The 19362-nt window shown below is 57.2% G+C and overlaps 2 protein-coding genes across 8 annotated transcripts; one reads left to right on the forward strand and one right to left on the reverse strand.

Annotated features, from left to right (window-relative positions):
- Positions 1-3989: 3989 nt before the first annotated feature.
- Positions 3990-13457, forward strand: HMGA1 (high mobility group AT-hook 1). Of its 4 annotated transcripts, none has more exons than XM_030803307.1 (6): positions 3990-4206; positions 4449-4562; positions 7972-8150; positions 9964-10047; positions 10723-10773; positions 12063-13457. In XM_030803307.1, exons 3-6 carry the CDS (start codon positions 8016-8018, stop codon positions 12114-12116), a joined length of 324 nt encoding a protein of 107 aa, XP_030659167.1. In that variant the 5' UTR covers positions 3990-4206; positions 4449-4562; positions 7972-8015; the 3' UTR covers positions 12117-13457. The 4 variants fall into 4 exon arrangements, with proteins under 4 accessions (XP_030659167.1, XP_030659168.1, XP_030659169.1 ...); XM_030803308.1 differs by having other exon boundaries at positions 4044-4206; positions 9967-10047; XM_030803309.1 differs by having other exon boundaries at positions 4044-4206; positions 7972-8117.
- Positions 13458-13611: 154 nt separating this feature from the next.
- SMIM29 (small integral membrane protein 29) lies at positions 13612-16329 on the reverse strand. 4 transcript variants are annotated; one of them, XM_030803312.1, is made up of 5 exons: positions 16205-16329; positions 14966-15089; positions 14690-14715; positions 14266-14371; positions 13612-14090 (listed from the first exon to the last, which is right to left on the reverse strand). In XM_030803312.1, the coding sequence occupies exons 2-5, from the start codon at positions 15014-15016 to the stop codon at positions 14025-14027; spliced, it is 249 nt and encodes an 82-aa protein (XP_030659172.1). In that variant the 5' UTR covers positions 15017-15089; positions 16205-16329; the 3' UTR covers positions 13612-14024. The 4 variants fall into 4 exon arrangements, with proteins under 4 accessions (XP_030659172.1, XP_030659173.1, XP_004087160.2 ...); XM_030803313.1 differs by having other exon boundaries at positions 15952-16329; XM_004087112.3 differs by having other exon boundaries at positions 13613-14090; positions 14906-15089.
- Between the last annotated feature and the right edge of the window lie 3033 nt (positions 16330-19362).

Here is a 19362-nt window from a genome sequence, read left to right on the forward strand (position 1 = left end):
TAGGGATGTGGAGGGATCTGAGAGAACATATGCATTCAGTATATGCTTATCAACTCCACTCTCTCCTTAGATTTCTTCAGGGGTTGGAGAGGAGCTGGGCTTCCTTGGGCATTCAGCCCTGAAGAAGTAAGCTGAAAAGTCCATGGCATCTTGGGGCCATGCAAGGTGGGTCATTAGCTCACAGTAGGAAGGCGGAGAGGGCCCTGATTCCTGGGCCCTCCTTTTCACTTCAGAGTTTTCCCTCGAAAGTTGGAAGCAGCAGAGGCCCTCCTCCCCTTCTAGGCCTGCCAGCCTTGCTGGCAGCAGAACTTGTGGTCAGCAGAGCCTGGAAGCCTGATCCTGCCAGATGACCAGATGCACTAGTAGCTGGGTGACTCTTGAGGAGAGTGGTCAAACATTGTGTACCAGGGTAGCCCCACCTCCTACTGGCCTGGGTCAGTCCTGGTTGATAGGGGCCAGGTCAGGTTTATGCCTGTTGTCTGGTCATAAGTATTAATAGTGCCACTTTCACTCTGAAGTGCCCTGCTCGTCTGAAGCTGAGCATACACATCCTGTGATCCAATAATTCCTCTCCTAGGCACGTACCCAACAGAAATTTGCACATCTACTCACCAAGATATATTCTAGAACATTCATGGCAGCACTATTCATAATAGCCCCCCGCCAGAAACCATCCAAATGTCCTTCAACAGAATGGATATAAAATTGCGGTACATTCATACCACGTCACTAAGCAGCCCTGAGAATGAACATTCTGCAGCCACACACAATAGCATGTATGAACCTCACAGACATAAGGGTAAGCAAAGGAAACTAACCCAGGAGAATACATAATGTAAGACTCCATATCTCTACGTGTGCATGAACAAGTGAAACGAAACGCTGCTTAAGTTGGGATGGTGGTTACACGGGTACTGGAGATGTTCTATTTCTTGGTCTGCATGCTGGTGACACAAAGGTGTTCACTTTGTGAAAATGCATCAGGCTGAATACTTAATAGAACTAAATGGAACCATCCACACTAGTTTTTTCACCTACTCGTCTAGAAAATGAGTTTAAGAGTCAGAGTCCCAAAATATCAAGTTAACTCAAACTCCCCATTCCCTGGACATTCCCGTTGGGTTCACTGAAGCTCACTGGGTCGTCCTTGAGGAAACTGTATAGGCTGACTCCAATAACAGAAAATGCTTCCTGTGGGGAAGACGTGTTCTGCTATCGACCAACTCAATCCCCCCGGGCCTTGACCATGTCCTTGGCCTGGAATAGCTCCCTCTTCCTGCTTGCCCTGTCCCCAGTTCCTCAGCCACCCACCTATCCAAGTCTCATGAAGGCCTGCTCAAGCCCGTCTCCTCCAAAACTTCCCTGACCACCCTGGGCTCCCATCCTCTCCTCCTGTAGTTCCTCCTGTCTTTAAAAGACGCGCCTGACCTGACCCCTTGGTCCAAGTTTCAAGAGTGCAGGGGACTTTGTTCATTAATTGTACCCCAAGAATTTGGCCCAGTTCCTGCTGCAGAGTAGGTTCTCAGTAACTACTGAATGAAATGTTTTCTAACATGGCATCTCCTGTACTGCTATTCAGTTTTCTCTAGTGCAGGCCTGATTCTGATTTCCCTAGACGTGAAATTCGCTGGGACAGGGACTAGATCCTACCCATCTTTTTATCCCTACCACTCCCTCTTCTGCTTAATACTTAAAGGGGAAAGAAAAGAAAGGCAGTGAATTCAGGGCATTTACAATCCAGAAAGCGTGGAGGTGGGGGGTCAGTGAGTAGAGTTATTTGGATTTCAAGGGTGTGGGTAATCCTGGAGGGGAACAAGCTACTGTATTTATTTGCCTACGAATTTATTTATACCTGCCTCCTACCAGAAAGGGTTTGAGGTGGCTTACAAAAATACACACAATACAAGGTAAAAAACAAGTCGCTGAGGAAATCAGGCCGAGGGGAAAATAAGAATAGGAAAAATAAGATCGAGTCGGCTTGCTAGAAGTGGGCCAAAAAGTTGGCCAAGTTTTCCCACAGCCCACTCGAGGCGGAAGTCCCTCTCCCCTCCTCGTCTCAGGGGCGGCCGCGCGTCCCACACGGACGGGGAGAGATGTACCCGAGACAGGGGACCGACAGGACCCTCTCCGCACCTCCCCAGTCGCCAGGCCGCCAGCCCGCCAGCCCGGGGCCCGGGCCTAGCAGCCTCCGCGGCCTTGGAGAGCGCTAAGTGGAGGGGCGCGCGGCTCTGTGGGGCAACCCGAGCCCAGACCTAGGTCCCAGGGTGCTGGCGGGGAGCCTGTGACCTGGGACGGAGTGCTGGAGGCTGAGGGATCGCGCCTCCATGCCACGCCACAGAGGTTCCCGCGCTCGAAACCGAACGCCCTCCAGCCACCACCACTCACGGCCTACTAAGCGCGCGCTCGGGGCCCAGCGCACAAAGATGGAGGGAGCGGCGCGATCCACCCGCCCCACCCCCACCCACCCGCCAGACAAAGGGGCAGGCCGCCCCTCCCCCAGCCTTCTTCGCGGGCCCCGCCGCCCTCTCCACCCCTCCCCTCGGGCCGCCCTTTGGTGACTTCCTCTCCCCTCCAGGGGCGGCCCCGGGACTTCTCAGGAACTGCGTTTCACCTGGACGCGGGGCGGGGAACCGGCGTGCAGACGGCGGCCTCCGGGCCCACCCCTAGGCCGGGCCGGCCCCAGGCCCGCGCCCTCCCCTTTGAACCCGCGCTCCCGGCCCCTGGCGCCTTCCCGCCCAGGCGCCCCCGCCCCCACCCAGCCGAGCACGTGCTGCCCGGGCCCCGAGCGCTTCCCGCCGGACGGGTGGGGGCTGGGCCCACCCCCCCGCCCGCTCCCCACCCCCACCGGAAACATTCCTGCCACATTCCTTCAACTGCGAGGCCCAGCCCGCCGCTCCCCACCCCGCCTCCGCGCCGGGCCCAGGGCTTTCCTGCGTCCCCTCCACCGCCGGCTCGCCCCCTGAGGAGGGGGCTGGGCCAGGGCCTCGGCTGACCGGGGAGGAAGAAGGGGAGCAGAGAAAAACATGAGTCACAGCCGTGTGTCACTGGAGCGCATTTCAATTCCCTGCATCACAGGAGGTGTGGAAGGCCGCCTCGGGGACCAGGCGCGGGAGGTGCGCCCGAGAAGGCCCCGGGCCGGCCTGCAGGGCGCGCCTCTCCGCCTGCGCCCTTTCCTCCCCCACCGCCCTCCCCGCCATCTTCCCCTTTGGCTTCCTTCTCGCTCGGTGCAACAAGTCTTTGTTAAGCCGGGCGCCGGGCGGGCCAGGCGTGGCGGAGATGGCCTGCGTGCTCGGCCCCTGCCCTCAAAGCGCTTCCAGGCGACCTCTGGCCCACCTTTTATTTTTATTTACAGTTCCAGCGGAAGGGCCCAGGTCCCCAAGTGGGCCTGCGTATCTCCAGAACACCATCTAAGTCACCTCAAGGCATGAAGCCTCCCTTGGGTGTACCTGCCAACGAACCAATCGTTGGTTTCGCTGGAAGGCTCCACCTTGATCATGGCTCGCTGGTGGCCATTAATAAAACACTTTGGATCTCACAAGTTTCACGTTTGAATTTCACAAGACTTGTATCTCACCAATCAGCCACACGCGGGTTGACACTGAAAGGCACATGCTGACACCTGTCCGCCCAGGGTAAATCTACTAGCTCTCTATTTTAGTGAGGGGGTGGCATGTAGGCCGCAGAATTCTCTAGCGAGCGCGTTTCTCTTCACCCCCTGGGCCCGCGTGGACCCCCGTCCACCCCCACAAGCCCTGGGTGGGGGGCTGGGCCCACAAGCCCTGGAAGCCCCTAGAGGTGACTCTCCCTGGGACCCCGTACCAGGGAGGAAGGATACCGCCACCCGTCACCACCCCCCCGCGAGAAGCTCCTTCGTGACTCCTCTGTGCGTGCCTTCCCACACCTCCTCCGTCCGGGACTGCGAGGAGTGGGCGCTCGACTCGAGTTCACAGCCCAGGCCTCCCACACACCCCTCCCTGCCGTCAGCACCCACCCGCGCCGCAGCGGCGGCTGGCGGGCGGCCGCCCTTTTAAATCCCCGGGCTCATTTGCATGGCCCCGCCCCCTGAGTGACACGGCTGGCGCGGGCGGGCCCGTCCCCCCTGCCCCTGGGTCGCTCTTTTTAAGCTCCCCTGAGCCGGTGCTGCGCTCCTCTAATTGGGACTCCGAGCCGGGGCTATTTCTGGCGCTGGCGCGGCTCCAAGAAGGCGTGAGTTCGCGGCCGCTCCGGTGGCTTCTTTTTTTTATATCTATAATTTAATTAAATTATTTATTTATTGAGGCCGCGCACGGGCCGTGCCCAGCTTCCTGCCCCTCGCCATCCTCCGGGGGAGGGGGAATATTTTTGTCCCCCCGCCTGGCTGTGACACATAAATACCCCGCGGGGGCCTGGGCGGCGAGCACGCGGCGGCGGCGGTCTCTGAGCGCCTCTGCTCTCTCTCCCGGTTTCAGATCCGCATTTGCTACCAGCGGCGGCCGCGGCGGAGCCAGGCCGGTCCTCAGCGCCCAGCACCGCCGCTCCCGGCAACCCGGAGCGCGCACCGCAGGCCGGCGGCCGAGCTCGCGGTGAGTCGTCCCCGGGGCCCGCGGTGGCGGCGGCGGAGGGGGGCGCCCGCGCCCCCGCCCGCACGTCGCCCCTCCTGCGAGCCGCCCGGGGCTGCAGCGCGCGCCGCCGGCTTTATTCCCAGGCCGGGGCGGCGCGAGCCGGCGGCGGGGGAGGGCCGCGCGGGGCGGGGGCGGGCGGCGGGGCCCGGCGGCGCGGGGAGGACGCCCGCACCCCTTCCCCCGCGCCGCGGGCGCCCTGCGGGGGGCGGGGACCCGGGTAAGGCGCGCAGTGGGGGAGGGGGCGCGCAGCTGCGGCGAGCGCGAGTTGTGCACCCGGCGGAGCCCGGAGGAGCCCGGCGCACCTCGCGCTGCGGCCGCTCCTGCTGGAACCAGAGCCCGAGCCCGAGCCCGGGCCCGGGTGAGGGGCGGGGAGAAACACGGGCTGCGGCGCGGCAGGAGAGTGGGGGGTCGGGCGCTCCCCGCAGCTCAGGGAAGTTCTGGAAGTGAGGGGGATGGGGAGGAACCCCGAAATTCGGCCCTACGCCCTCTCGGCCTTTCTCTCGCGCCCCCTCCGCAGATGAGGCCGGAGCGCGGGCCTGGGTTTGGGGCTTCACCCCGACCCCACCTCTGGCCTGGCCCGCGCCTCTTCAGCCCCAGGGGCCGGGCCTGCCCTCCGCCCCCACAAACTGGTTTCGCTGCTTTGCTGGGCTGTGTTGGAACTAGTCCCTTTGACTCCCCGTTTCTATTTTATTTTCTTCTGGGGCTTTATTTTGTGGGGAGGGGACGGAGGGAGGGGGCTTTCTTCCTCTCCCCCGCGCCCGCGCGCGCCAGGTTTCCTGCCCCAAGGCGGGCTTGGGTGCCCCCTCTGGCAGGAAGTGGGGCCGGGTGCACCCGCGTGGCGGTGCATGCGGTCGGGGTGCGCTGCTTTCCCGCGCCTGCAGGAGCGGCCTGCGCCCCTCCCCCCCGCGCGCCCTGGCCCCGGGTCCCGCCGGCCGGCCTGCAACGGCCGGGCGCAGACACTTGCAGAGTCACCCTCGGGCCGGGTCTGGAGCCTGATGCCTCGGGGGCTTAGCGCTAGCTGCTGGGCGGGTAGGCAAAGTGTCGGGTTGAAAGGGTCTCCGGGAACCTACTTTTTCCTGCTCGTCAACTTGCTGTGTGACCTTAGGCAACTCATAAAGCTTCTCTGGGCTACCTTTTTACGGGGGACGGGGAAGAAAATAAGGGAACCCGCAAGTAATTTCCTAGGGCTTTTCCTGCAGAGTCCTTAAGTATTTGAGGAGCACACTTTGCATGTAGTGTATGGAGGAGACAGGCTTGAGGCCCAAGCGGGCTTATTACAAAGTGAGGGATTGGGGTTAGGCCCTAAATGTAGTGAGGGATTGGGGTTAGGCCCTAAATGTAGTTCCTCCAAGACAGACTTCTGATGTTCAGAAACAGGTGGAAAAGACGAGCGTTTCTTGGCCTCACTGGAAAGGGCCTCGGGCCTTCATTTAGTTCGTGGGGGGTTGGCTGAGGGGGATTAAAGGGTCCCCAGCAGCGAGAGGTGAGGGGAGGCACCAGATGGTATGAGAGCTTCCAGGGAGACCGGCCAAGATCTCCAGGCAGGCCGGGCCAGGCTCTCCGGGATTCCGGACTGGCTTCGCCCAACTGGAACCCCCTCGATGAGGGGGCCCCAGGCAGACCTTATATGAGGTCAGCACTCGTTTAGTTGATTAATTTTGATGTTTAGTTTGAAGGGGGACCTGTGGTGTAATATAAGATTCTAATCACTGCCTGTAATTGCAGAGCAGGCCAAGCCACTAATGACGGAGCAGGATAAATCACCAACCACCTTGTTTAAAAGGGTCTCCAAGTCTGAAACATTGTAAGATAGAATAATTACCAAAGTCCCGCTGTCTGGAGGGTCTCTTGATGCTTGAAAATGGAGGTCCTGGGCCCTCCAGAAATCACAAGTTTGCAAAAATGTTTTTTTCCTCTCATTGGGGTAAAAACACTTCTTTTTTTGTCTTTTAAATTAGACATGGGGGTCCCACCGTATTGTCCAGGCTGGTCTCGAACTCCTGACCTCAAGCAGTCCTCCTGCCTTGGCATCCCAAAGTGCTGGGATTACAGGCATGAGTCAACTCACCTGGCCCATAAATCATTTTCAAATGGTCTAGTTCTTATTTTGGTTAGAGTGAAGATTTCTTTCCATTATTTTAAGTTTTTCTAAACTATTACCTAGTTTGATCCTTGAAGCAGTCAGGAGGTAATTCAGGCAGGTACCTTATAATTACCTTGATCTTATAGATTGAGAGGGTTTCAGAAGTGGAGCCGCTTGGGCCCACCCCTTACCATGGCAGGCAGGGATTGGTTACTGGAAAAATGTGTAGGCTAGGCCTCCGGCATCTCATCCATCTGTAGCCTGGGGACGATAAGGACTAGGATGAAGATGTGGAGGACTGTCCTTTCTAAGCCTGTAGTACAGGGTATTCCCAAATACAGGTTGCAGGCCCACCTTCCAATGAGAAGTTTTAGGAAAACTCAAAATTGATGGGGTTAATTAAACCCCAACAGGCCTCTGAGAAGAAGGAAGATGCTAGAAAATGACCAAGAAGGTTTTTGGATGAGCCCTGCCAGGGGGCCAGCCAGGGTCTGTAAGGTGGTGCATTTCAGTTGAATTCCCTACCCATCTGACAAAGTCCCATCTGACTCCAGTTGGGCAGAGGAGGGTGGCCTTTGGCTTTGGGCTCACTTTCCTCCCCCACCTCACCCACTAGCTTCAACCATCTCCTCCGTCCCTCAATTATACCAATCTTTGAATCCTCCAGGGATTTACCCTAGGTGAGAACAGAGAAGAGAGCTAGTGGGTGGGCACCACCCCTGGCTATGTGATTGGCTTTTTTTGGTCCTGAGTCTTGCACCTTGCCAGATAGGCAGTATTGTCAGTGAGGTGGGCAGGGGATCGATGTCCATAGCTGCCAGATCGCAAGGTCTTATTCTTTCCCTTTTCCCACTGAACTGCGTAGGCTGGATTTTCTCTTAAAGAGAAAGGGCAGCAGTTGGCTACAGAAGGAGGGGCTGCTGGCAATATGTCAGACCCCACCTCCCCACACCTTTGCCCCAGGGCAGCCTCACCCATGTAGCTAGGTCTGGGCTGGCTATACCTCCTGGGACCCCCCCACCACTCTCCGTTGGGGCGGTGTTAAGGCAGGACAACAAAGAGCCCTTCTAAACAGGAGATAGATAAGGAGCTGATTAGGGCCAACGGCCCTTCCCGCCCTTGGCAGCATCTGGGGGTGGGCAGACCCCTCCATCCTGGGCAGAGTAGGAGGCCTGGGGCCCCCTGGGAGCACAATTTTCTGCAGTGTGCCTTGAAGGTGTGGATGATGAGGGGGTAGAAAGTGGCTGAAGTGAGATGTTTGTTTAAAAGCACTTTTCTGTCTCCCAGCATCCCAGCCATCACTCTTCCACCTGCTCCTTAGAGAAGGGAAGATGAGCGAGTCGAGCTCGAAGTCCAGCCAGCCCTTGGCCTCCAAGCAGGAAAAGGACGGCACTGAGAAGCGGGGCCGGGGCAGGCCGCGCAAGCAGCCTCCGGTGAGTCCCGGGACAGCACTGGTAGGGAGTCAGGTGGGTGTCCAAACCTTTGCTTCACTCGGTTTACCCTTTGGGGCTAGGGAGGTGCCTGGAGTTTCATTCAGCAGGCGAGAGCATGCATGGAGGGTGCAGAATGATTCTGCGCAGTAAGCGTGTGGGTGTGTCCTCCCACCTGTGTGTACTCCTGCCCCCTTGCAACTCTGGTCAGATCTCTAGAAACCCCAGGAGAGAACCGGGCGTTGAGGAATTCAAGATGAATTCTGAAGCCAATGGCAGAAAGTCCAAACGTAAAGCACCCCAGAGGTCACGTAGCCAGTGCTTACTTAAAACACTCGCCTTTTTCTAAATTTCCAATCCACTGTGGACCAGTGAGTTTAAAATGCAGTAAAGATGAATGAACAAAAATGAACACAGAAAAGCCTAGGGTTTTTAATCGTTAGATTCAGTGCATGTAAAATGATTTTTGTCAATTTGCTGTAAAGTTTTCTGAATACTTATGGTCGATTGTGTACTTCCTCATCCCAGGTGAGAAACGGGTGCCTGCATGGGCCAGCACCTGTTTATGCACAGGCCATGTTATGAGTAGTTCTGGAATGGGCATTGCCCCTGGCTCTTTAGGTGGGAATTGAAGCCCAAGAAGTCAAAAATGTTGGGGGTTGGTGGCAGTGACCCTCAGAACCTTGGTGCTGCTCTCCCCACAAGTTCCTCATAGAAGGATGAGGCTGCCAGTCTGGCGATGTGGGGCACCCTAGGGAGCATGGCCACTTGGGCTTGGGGGGACCCCATATTGGCCTCTTACAGAGGCAGCTGTCACCCAAGTGAGGGGTGGCTGTTGGTGAAGCCCAGTTACTTCCCTTCCTTGGGAAAGAGGTAAGAGGAGTTGAAGTTGACCTCTGCCCCTTAAACATGATACAGGTTGTTCACCTGCAGGATTTCCCTGTCCGTAAGGTGGAGAGTGGTCTGTGCTGACCTGGGCCTAGGGAGACACGAGCTGTGAGGAGTCTGCTGTGTTGGAATTTGGCAGCCACCTTCAGAGCCTGGGGTGGGGTCATTTGTCCTCTTAGCCTAGCTCCCTCAGCCTCTCCTCCTACCCCACCTGTTAACCATGGTCAGTGGGAGGTGTCAGGAGGGGTGCAGGGTTACTGGACCCTGGTTATAGACAGCCCATGGGCAGCCCCCTAGGAAACAGTAGCTGGCGCGCCTTCACCACACACCTTCTATGCATTATGCAGCAGCTTTTTATTCTATCTACGGCCTATTAAAATTTCAGTGGGAATGATGGCAGGGATCTCTGGAGTCCGGCTATAATTCCACTTCTCTGGGGGCAGCCAGGATGGGCTCCAGGTTTGCAAGTGCAGGCAGGGAGTGTATGTCCAGCATAGATCATCTGAGAGGGTGGGCAGTGATCATGGCCCAGTGCTAGATAACCATACATTACCCATTTAATCTCCATGACACCCTGAGAGGGAAGTCTTCACCATTTATAGATGAGGAAACTGAGGCTCCAGCATTAAGTGTCCTGCCCAAGATCAGTGTCAGAACTGAGACTTGGGCAGAGCCACCTAACAGTGTCTTTCTGTCCCCAGAATGCCTTTCCTAGGGGTCTTCTGAGCTCTTGACATTTTGCGTCTTAGAAACCTGCAGGGAAGCAAGGGGAGAGGTGGGAGGCACTTTGCAAAGTTGCTCAAACTGGAGCTTTGGATCCTGAAGGGATTCCTCGGTGAGGGATGGTTCGTGGTTCTTGGTTCTTGCTGACTTAACCTTGTTGAGGAGGCAGAGGGCTGTGTCTTCCGAGGGGGTGGAAACAGGTGGTGACTGTCCCTGACTACCCCCTCTGTCTTTAAAGAAGGAGCCCAGCGAAGTGCCAACACCTAAGAGACCTCGGGGCCGACCAAAGGGAAGCAAAAACAAGGGTGCTGCCAAGACCCGGGTGAGACTTGAGATGGGACCACCCCTGGGTGGATGACTAGCAGAGGATCCTCTTGTTGGCTCCATGGCCACAGCTCTGGGGAGGTCTGGGAAGGGGCTCAGTCATCCCAGTTGTGTACCCCCTTCCCTGGTACAGGGATGGCAATGAGTCTTTGGTAACTGGGGAGAGTGGGGCGATGACTAAGGTCTTACTTCTGGGGGGTTGGTCCTGCCCAGGACACTGCGGAGATCAGGTCAGAAGTCCCACAGCTTTCCTGATCTAGAGAAAGGCAGAGTGGGGAGAATGGAGGGTCCCTGCCAGCCCCTGGGCTGAGAATGTTACCTTCTCCTCTTGGGGTCTCCTGGAGCCTGAAGGGGTGGGGACAAGCAGCAAAGGCCAGATTCACAGTGGCATTAGCCTTTCAGAAAAGTTGTTTTGTTTTTTATTTTATTTTTTTAAAGACACGACTCATATCCTCTGAGTCATGGGCAGAGGTGGGAGTAGGGGGCGTGTGTGTATGTTGAGGGGGCAAATGTGGCTGGCCAGTCATCGCCAGCTGGACTTGGGTGGGCCTGTTGGGTGAGAGTGTTGGGTCGCCCTGAACAGGCAGGTAGGTCTGCTCCCCATCACCATTGGGCATCGGGTGAGCACTGTTGAGCATTTTGGACTTAGGAGATATTTTCTCTAACCCTCTAGAAAACCACCACAACTCCAGGAAGGAAACCAAGGGGCAGACCCAAAAAACTGGTAGGTGAAGAAGCAGACTGCTGCTTGCCTCCTGGGCTCTTTTGAGTGAGGGTGTTAAGAGTACACAGTACCTGATGCTATGCACCCCCTATGGAATGGCTCCCTGACCTGCTGGGACATCAGATTTTACAGAAGTTCAGAGAGGGCAAGGTACCTGGCCTGGGCTGTGCCCATGAGAAGTGAGGGGTCCTAGGTACAAATCAGACCACATCTCCCTGCCCTGCCCTGCCCTAGATGTGTGTGGGGGTCCCTCCCTCTCCTACTCCTAGAATACTCAGAACTTCTAGGAGAGATCTTGGAAGTCATCTAGCCTGTGGCCCCCTCAATTAGAGATGAGGAAAGGAAGTCATAGGGGGAAGGTTTGTCCTTCCTGTGATCCTCTGGAGAAGAGAAACAGCGAAGGAGCTGGGCCCTGGGAGGGGTTGGTGCTGGAGTTCTGATGTGACCCACCACACTGCACTGGAGGGCACCATCCAATTCTGGGTCCCCAAACAGCTGGTGGAAAGGCTGGTGGGCTGAGTCAAGAGGCTGCCTCTAGGGGCCACTGCAGTTAGGGTCACCCCAGCCTTCCAGCTCCTGGCACCGTCCTACCCCCAGCCTGCCCCCTCAGATCCCTGAAGCTGTCATTCCTCGAGCTGAGCCACTGCTGGGGTGGGGGGGTTAGGGGGTGCTGCTGGCCAGGCCCCAAGAGTGAGTAACAGGAAACAAGTTGTTTTGGAGTTTGTGCCTGGCACGGGGGCTGTAGCCCCGTGTGGTGTCCCGACATTCCCGCCCAGTGAGTGAGCCCCGGCGGCACACACTTCCCCTTCCTCCCCACCCCGGCCTAGGGTCAGCCCTTGGCCACCCCTGAGGGCCAGGGCACCACAGCACAGCATCTGCCCCTGTGGGCCAAGGAACTGGTTCCCCTGCACCCACCAGAGGGCTCTTGCACCTTCCAGCCACCCCTTCCCATTTCCTCCTCCCCCACCTCCTCTTCTCCCCTAAGGAGTCAGTCACATCCTGAAGCTCAGTGCTGCCCTGAGCTCTGCCCTCCGTGGGCCTGGGGGCCAAGGGGGCTTGGCTCCTGGCTCTGGGTGAGAGCAGCATGTGTGTGGGGTTTTTTCCTCCTTTTAAATTCTTTTTATGAATGAAGCCCGGCCGTGGAGGTTGCTGAGTCACCCACACACTCAGCCCTGACTCATCCCTCTTCAGGAGAGCCAGGGAGTGCAGGGAGCGGGTGGGGGCCAGCCTCTGGGGGTGGAAGAGGGGGATCGGGCCAGAGCTCACACCAACAACTGCCCACCCCACAGGAGAAGGAGGAAGAGGAGGGCATCTCGCAGGAGTCCTCAGAGGAGGAGCAGTGACCCGTGCGTGCCGCCTGCTCCTCACTGGAGGAGCAGCTTCCTTCTGGGACTGGACAGCTTTGCTCCGCTCCCACCGCCCCCACCCCTTCCCCAGGCCCACCATCACCACCGCCTCTGGCCGCCACCCCCATCTTCCACCTGTGCCCTCACCACCACACTACACAGCACACCAGCCGCTGCAGGGCTCCCATGGGCTGAGTGGGGAGCAGTTTTCCCCTGGCCTCAGTTCCCAGCTCCCCCCGCCCACCCACGCATACACACATGCCCTCCTGGACAAGGCTAACATCCCACTTAGCCGCACCCTGCACCTGCTGCGTCCCCACTCCCTTGGTGGTGGGGACATTGCTCTCTGGGCTTTTGGTTTGGGGGTGCCCTCTCTGCTCCTTCATTGTTCCCTCTGGCTTCCCATAGTGGGGCCTGGGAGGGTTCCCCTGGCCTTAAAAGGGGCCCAAGCCCCATCTCATCCTGGCACGCCCTACTCCTCTGCCCTGGCAGCAGCAGGTGTGGCCAATGGAGGGGGGTGCTGGCCCCCAGGATTCCCCCAGCCAAACTGTCTTTGTCACCACGTGGGACTCACCTTTCATCCTTCCCCACCTTCCCTAGTCCCTGCACTAGGCTGGACAGCCCCCTTCGGCTACAGGAAGGCAGGAGGGGTGAGTCCCCTACTCCCTCTTCACTGTGGCCACAGCCCCCTTGCCCTACACCTGGGATCTGAGTACATATTGTGATGGAGATGCAGTCACTTATTGTCCAGGTGAGGCCCAAGAGCCCTGTGGCCACCACCTGAGGTGGGCTGGGGCTGCTCCCCTAACCCTACTTTGCTTCCGCCACTCAGCCATTTCCTCCTCCTGAGATGGGGCACCAATAACAAGGAGCTCACCCTGCCCGCTCCCAACCCCCCTCCTGCTCCTCCCTGCCCCCCAAGGTTCTGGTTCCATTTTTCCTCTGTTCACAAACTACCTCTGGACAGTTGTGTTGTTTTTTGTTCAATGTTCCATTCTTCGACATCCGTCATTGCTGCTGCTACCAGCGCCAAATGTTCATCCTCATTGCCTCCTGTTCTGCCCACGATCCCCTCCCCAAGATACTCTGTGGGGAAGAGGGGCTGGGGCATGGCAGGCTGGGTGACCGACTACCCCAGTCCCAGGGAAGGTGGGGCCCTGCCCCTAGGATGCTGCAGCAGAGTGAGCAAGGGGGCCCGAATCGACCATAAAGGGTGTAGGGGCCACCTCCTCCCCCTGTTCTGTTGGGGAGAGGTAGCCATGATTTGTCCCAGCCTGGGGCTCCCTCTCTGGTTTCCTATTTGCAGTTACTTGAATAAAAAAAATATCCTTTTCTGGACTGGAGTCTCCTGTGGTGTGTAAAGCCTGGGGCAGGTAGGGCAGGTGACACTTGTGTTCTGGCCCCCATCCTTCAGGCTGCAGGAAGGGAGGGGAAATAGCACTGGAATCACCTCCAGGGAAGGTGATTTTAAGCCTCTTGATGAAATCAAAACCCCTAGCCACAAAACGTTTTATTTACAAAATATATACTGAATAATATACATCTGGCCCCATCACCATGGAAACAACTCCAAAGCCCGCCTGGGGATTTAAGCCCAAGCCAAGCCCAGGAGGGCTAGAGAAAGCAAAGGTGTCTACCAGCCACCCCCATCCCAGGAGGAAAACCTTCCCATGAGTGCCTGTGGGTGGGCGGTGAACTCAACACCCACAAAGGGCAGAAGGCCTGGGAGCAGTGAGGTGATGGTGAGGGCATGGGAAGCAGATGCTGCTGAGGGTGGGTGGAGGGAGAAATGGAGACCCAGCACCCAGCAGGGGGAGCCAGGTGACGGCAGGGGAAGCAGGCCCATGGCAGGGCCCCAGGCAGTCCAGGACCCCAGGCTCTGAAGGGTGCGGCAAGGCGGTCAGGTCACGTCTTGACATCCAGCAGCGGCATCCGCTTGTGCTGGTAGCCACTCTGCCAGCCATGTACCACCTGTCGAAGAGGAGACCACACCACAAGGCTGGGCTGTGTTCCCTGGGAGTCTGCAGCACCCAGTTACAGCCCAAGTAAGCAGAACCAGGCTCTGGTTTCAGTGTGGACGAGTATGGCTGGGAAGAGGGCTGACCCCCACCTTGCCTCATTCTCCCCCTGGCCCGCAAGTGCTCACCTTGGGGTCTCCCATGTCAGAGAGCAGCTCCTGCTCAGCCTCATGCAGTTCCTCAGCTGGGTCATAGCTGTACATGGGGAGTAGGTGATGGCGCAGCCGGTCCACCCTGGGGAGCAGGGAAGGGGACTCAGCTAGGAGGCCCCCCAACCCTCATCAAACACCTGGCTGCCCCGTCTCTCCTCCCTCTCCCAGGCAGGGGCAATTCCAGTGGGTGCCTTTTGTGACACATTATACCTCCAAGAATACAACCCTGATTCTACAAAGGGGCTTTCCCCAGTGAGTAACCTGAGGCTGGGGCAGGGAAAACAAATTTCAGGCTTATATCAGGATGGCTGAGGGACATCTTACAGAAAACTCAGAGCCTATGAGCAGGAATTTCAAAACGGGTGTGGGGTTAGGGTGGGCAGGGGACAGGGACACTCACCGCTTTTTCTTCTGTACATACATTACCTGCAACAGAGATACAGCACTGTGGGGGCTGCTGAGCCCAGGAAGGCCCACAAGCAGAGAGAGGCCCCCCTCCCCACCCTTCACTCCCTTAACAGGACAGTGGGGACTCTGTGCAGACTGGACCAGGCCCACCCAGCCCCTGCCTTAGCAAAGCTGTGGGTGTCTGTGTGTGTATATGAGGGCTCCTTACCACAGCCACCACCACCCCGACCAGGGTGATGAGGAAGAAGGGCCCCAACACATAGCCCACCATGGAGTCGCTGTTGGCCTGGGGGGCATTGGGCACAGTGGTGTTACTCATGACATCAGCAGCCAGAGGGCTGGGTGGTCAGCATGGGCAGTGGCGCTTCGGGAGGGCGCCTCCACTGGGCTCCCTGGGGAGGAGGAAGGGAGGTTATCAGTTGCACCCAGGTGACATCCAGACTCTGGATCCCTCCCCCAGAACTGGAGATCTATGAAAACTGGTCCCAGGTCAAATCCTGGGAGGAGGGATCCTCCAGGTAGATGTACTGGGTGTAACCCTCCAGTGAGTCTTGGCAAATCCTGGCAGGAAAGGGGATCAAGGGAAGGCCTGGATCCAGGGCTGAGTCTTGCCCAACTCCTATCCCTAAATCAGGGTGGGGCCCAGCTTAGATGCTGGCCAAACATTTACAAGTCTCAACTTCTGGGGAAAGATTAAGTGCAGGTTTCAGGTGCCTGCCCCAGCCCTTTTGGGGCACTGGGCTGCCAGCACCTGTCCAGTGGAGCAAAATGGATAAATGAGGTCTAAAAGAGGGACCTGCACTGCAGCCAGGGGTGAGATGGGAGCATCTGAAGGAGTCCGCTTCCATCCTGGTCCAATCCCACTTCAAGCGATGGGCTCCATACCTGGGTTCTATGCCCTTGTCCCTGGTGTCACCTCAGACATACAGCCCAAACACCCTCTCCCCCATCGGTCTCGTGTGCCAGGGTGGACACGAGTGGGTAAAGCTGGATTGTATCTTCAAGATGATGTCACCTTCCTCTTGTCTCCACCCGGGGCTCCGCCCAGGTCCCTCCCCTCCTGGCCTGAGCTAACAGGCAGAGGTGGAGAGGGTCAGTCCCCATCGACAGAAGCAAAGAGATCGTCCTGGGGCGGTTTGCATGCTGATGGCCCAAGGTCCGCGACCCAGGTTCATTTGAGTCTCTATCAGAGGGCAAGGTATGAGCGACCTACCCCCGTGTCCGTAGGGCACGGGGCATCGAGCTTGCCCTTACCCAGTCGTATGCTCATCGTCCCAGGTCAAGGGGGCATGCCAGGGTAGGGAGGGCGTCAGGCCGCTGCTAGGATGCGGGCCAGCAACAGCGGACCGGAGGTGGTTCCCACGGCGCTGGGAGGCTCAGGCCGGAGGTGGGGGTGTTAGGGGATGCGGATGGGCCGCCCCGCGCCCCAACATCCTGGAAGCCCGGCACCCCGAGGCGTGGACCGGTGCCAGCGCTCTGCAGCCCAGCCGGCCTGGCCATGCCTTACCTCCCGCCGCTGCAGCCCCGACAGGAACGCCCTCGGTTGGCTCCCGGGCCCCGGAAAAGCCGTCAGGCGCGTGATCAAAGGACCCGGGGAAATGGGCCGGGCCTCAGCACTCTGGCGCAGCCAATCCGGTAGCGGAAAGCCGGTGGCCTGGAGATTTCTGGAGCCGCCAATCCGGAGGCGGGCGTGGGCGGTGCGAAGGCGGGGACAGCGGGGCTTGCAGGGTCCGCCCGGCGGCGGCAGGGGGCAGCCGAGGGCTGCGTAGTGGGGGAGGAGAGCGCGGCGCGGGGCCGGACGGGGCAGGGCGGGGCGCGCGCAGTTTTCCGGCGGCCCCTGGCCCGCCGGCGTCTGGAGCTCCGATTCTGGGAGGTCTCCGGCGCCCACCTCATTCACCTCTCTTTGCAGCCAGAGTAGGGTCGCGCCGTGCTCTAACGTTGAGCCCAGGCCCTTCGCGGTAGGACCCTGCTCCGGGCCCACTCGGCCTCCGTCTGTTTGTTCCCTGGCCTTCGGGCTGTGCTCGGCTGGTAGAGTACGCCAGGTCTGGGCTACCGGGGGCCCTGGCACGCCCACCCTCTCTGCGCCTGTCTTAACGTCTGTAAAACAAGCTGTGTGAGGATTATTATTATTACTTTTTTTTTTGAGATGGAGTCTGTCTCTGTCGCCCAGGCTGGAGTGCAGTGGCGCGATCTTGGTGCACTGCACCCTCCGCTTCCTGGGCTCAAGCGATTTTCCTGCCTCAGCTCCCCAGTGGCTGGGATTGCAGGCGCACACCACTACGCCCGGCTAATTTTTTTGTATTTTTAGTACAGACAGGGTTTACCGTGTTGGCCAGGCTCTTCTCGAACTTGTGACCTCAAGTGATCTGCCTGCCTCAACCTCCCAAAGTGCCGGGATTAGAGACGTGAGCCTCCGCGCCTGGCCCATTGTGAGGATAAAATGATGACATGAGCAGGGAGCTTACCACATAATATTCCCTGAAATATTAAGTTCCTCCTGTTCATCTGTTTTCGGTTTTACGGAACACACGAAGCAGCGAGGTGAGGTCCCCCTGGGTCACAGGCAACTTGCTAAGTCGGTAAACTTGGGTCAAAGCTTTTCTGGTCTTATCATTAAAATGGCACACATTTACTAGGAAAATCTGACTAAGGCCAGTGGAATTTACAGTGTCAATATTCTGGTTGCGATTATTACAGTTTTGTAAAACGTTATCATTGGGGGATTTTTTTTTTTTTTTTTTTTTTTTTTTTTTTTTTTTTTGAGACAGAGTCTCCCTCTGTTGCCCAGGCTGGAGTGCAGTGGCCCGATCTCTGCTCACTGCAAGCTCCACCTTCCGGGTTCATGCCATTCTCCCGCCTGTCTCCCTAGTAGCTGGGACTACAGGCGCCTGCCACTATACCTGGCTAATTTTTTTGTATTTTTAGTAGAGACGGTGTTTCACCGTGTTAGCCAGGATGGTCTCTTTCTCCTGACCTCGTGATCAGCCCGCCTTGGCTTCCCAAAGTGCTGGGATTACAGGCATTGGGGGAATTTAAGCAAAGCATACACAATCTCTCTGTGTTGTTGTTATTATTATTATTTGAGACAGAGTTTCCCTCTGTCACCTAGGTTGGAGTGCAGTGGCACGATCTTGGCTCACTTCAAGCTCCGCCTCCCAGGTTCACGTCATTCTCCTGCCTCAGCCTCCTGAGTAGCTGGGAGTACAGGCACCCGCCACCATGCCTGATTAATTTTTTTGTATTTTTTTTTAGTAGAGACGGGTTTCACCGTGTTAGCCAGGATGATCTCGATCTCCTCACTTCATGATCTGTCCGCCTTGGCCTCCCAAAGTGCTGGGATTACAGGCGTGAGCCACCACGCTCGGCCCTCTCTCTATTATTATTTTATTATTATGTTTTGAGACAGTTGCTCTGTCACCTAGGCTGGAGTTCAGTGGCACGATCCTGGCTCACTGCAACCTCTGCCTCCTGGGTTCAAGTGATACTCCGGCCTCAGCCCAAGTAGCTGGGACTACAGGCGCCTGCCACCACGCCCAGCTCATTTTTGTATTTTTAGTAGAGACGGGGTTTTACCATGTTGGCCAGGCTAGTCTCGAACTCCTGACCTCAGGTGATCCACCCACCTCGGCCCCCCAAAGTGCTGCAATTACAGGTGTGAGCCACCGCACCTGGCCTCTCTGTATGATTTTTTTTTTTCTTTTTTGAGATGCAGTCTGGCACTGTCGCCCAGGCTGGAGTGCAGTGGCGTGACTTCAGCTCACGAAGCAAGCTCCGCCTCCCACGTTCACTGCATTCTGCCTCAGCCTCCCAAGTAGCTGGGACTACAGGCACCTGCCGCCACTCCCAGCTAATTTTTTGTATTTTTAGTAGAGATGGGATTTCACTGTGTTAGCCGGGATGATCTCAATCGCCTGACCTCGTCATCTGCCCGCCTTGGCCCCCCAAAGTGCTGGGATTACAGGTGTGAGCCACCACGTCCAGCCCTCTCTGTATGATTTCTTATAACTATATATGAAGCTACAGTTACCTCAAACTTGTATGTGTGTGTATACATATGCATATATTTATCTATAGCTTTGTAGCAGACCCTCCTCTACCCCCAAAAAATCACACACGATTGGGAAAACTGACTGGCAGATTATGGAAACCACCCAAGAACATGAGGGTATGACAGCTGAACCAGGCTACAGCCCTCCTGTATCACCAGGTGGTAATGGGCAAAAGATATGACCTAGGTCACTCTGTTCTTGCCAGAGAAACCCTTAGGGGCAGATGTATGGTTCTGGTGTGTCCAGAATCAGTGGGTTCTTGGTCTTGCTGACTTAAGGAATGAAGCCATGGACCTTCACGGTGAGTGTTACAGTTCTTAAAGATGGTGTGTCCAGAATGTTCCTTCAGATGTGTCTGGACTTTCTTCCTTCTGGTGGGTTTGTGGTCTCGCTGACCTCAACAGTGAAGCTGCAGACCTTTGCGGTGAGTGTTATAGCTCATAAAAGCAGCACTTCCAGAGTCGTTTGTTCCTCCTGGTGGGTTCGTGGTCTCGCTGGTTTCAGGAGTGAAGCTGCAGACCTTCGCGATGAATGTTACAGCTCTTAAAGGCAATACACACCCAAAGAGCAAAAGAACAAAGCTTCCACAGTGTGCAAGGGAACCTGAGCCGGTTGC

This window comes from Nomascus leucogenys, chromosome 22a (genome assembly GCF_006542625.1).
Source record: "Nomascus leucogenys isolate Asia chromosome 22a, Asia_NLE_v1, whole genome shotgun sequence".
Taxonomy (NCBI): Eukaryota; Metazoa; Chordata; class Mammalia; order Primates; family Hylobatidae; genus Nomascus; species Nomascus leucogenys.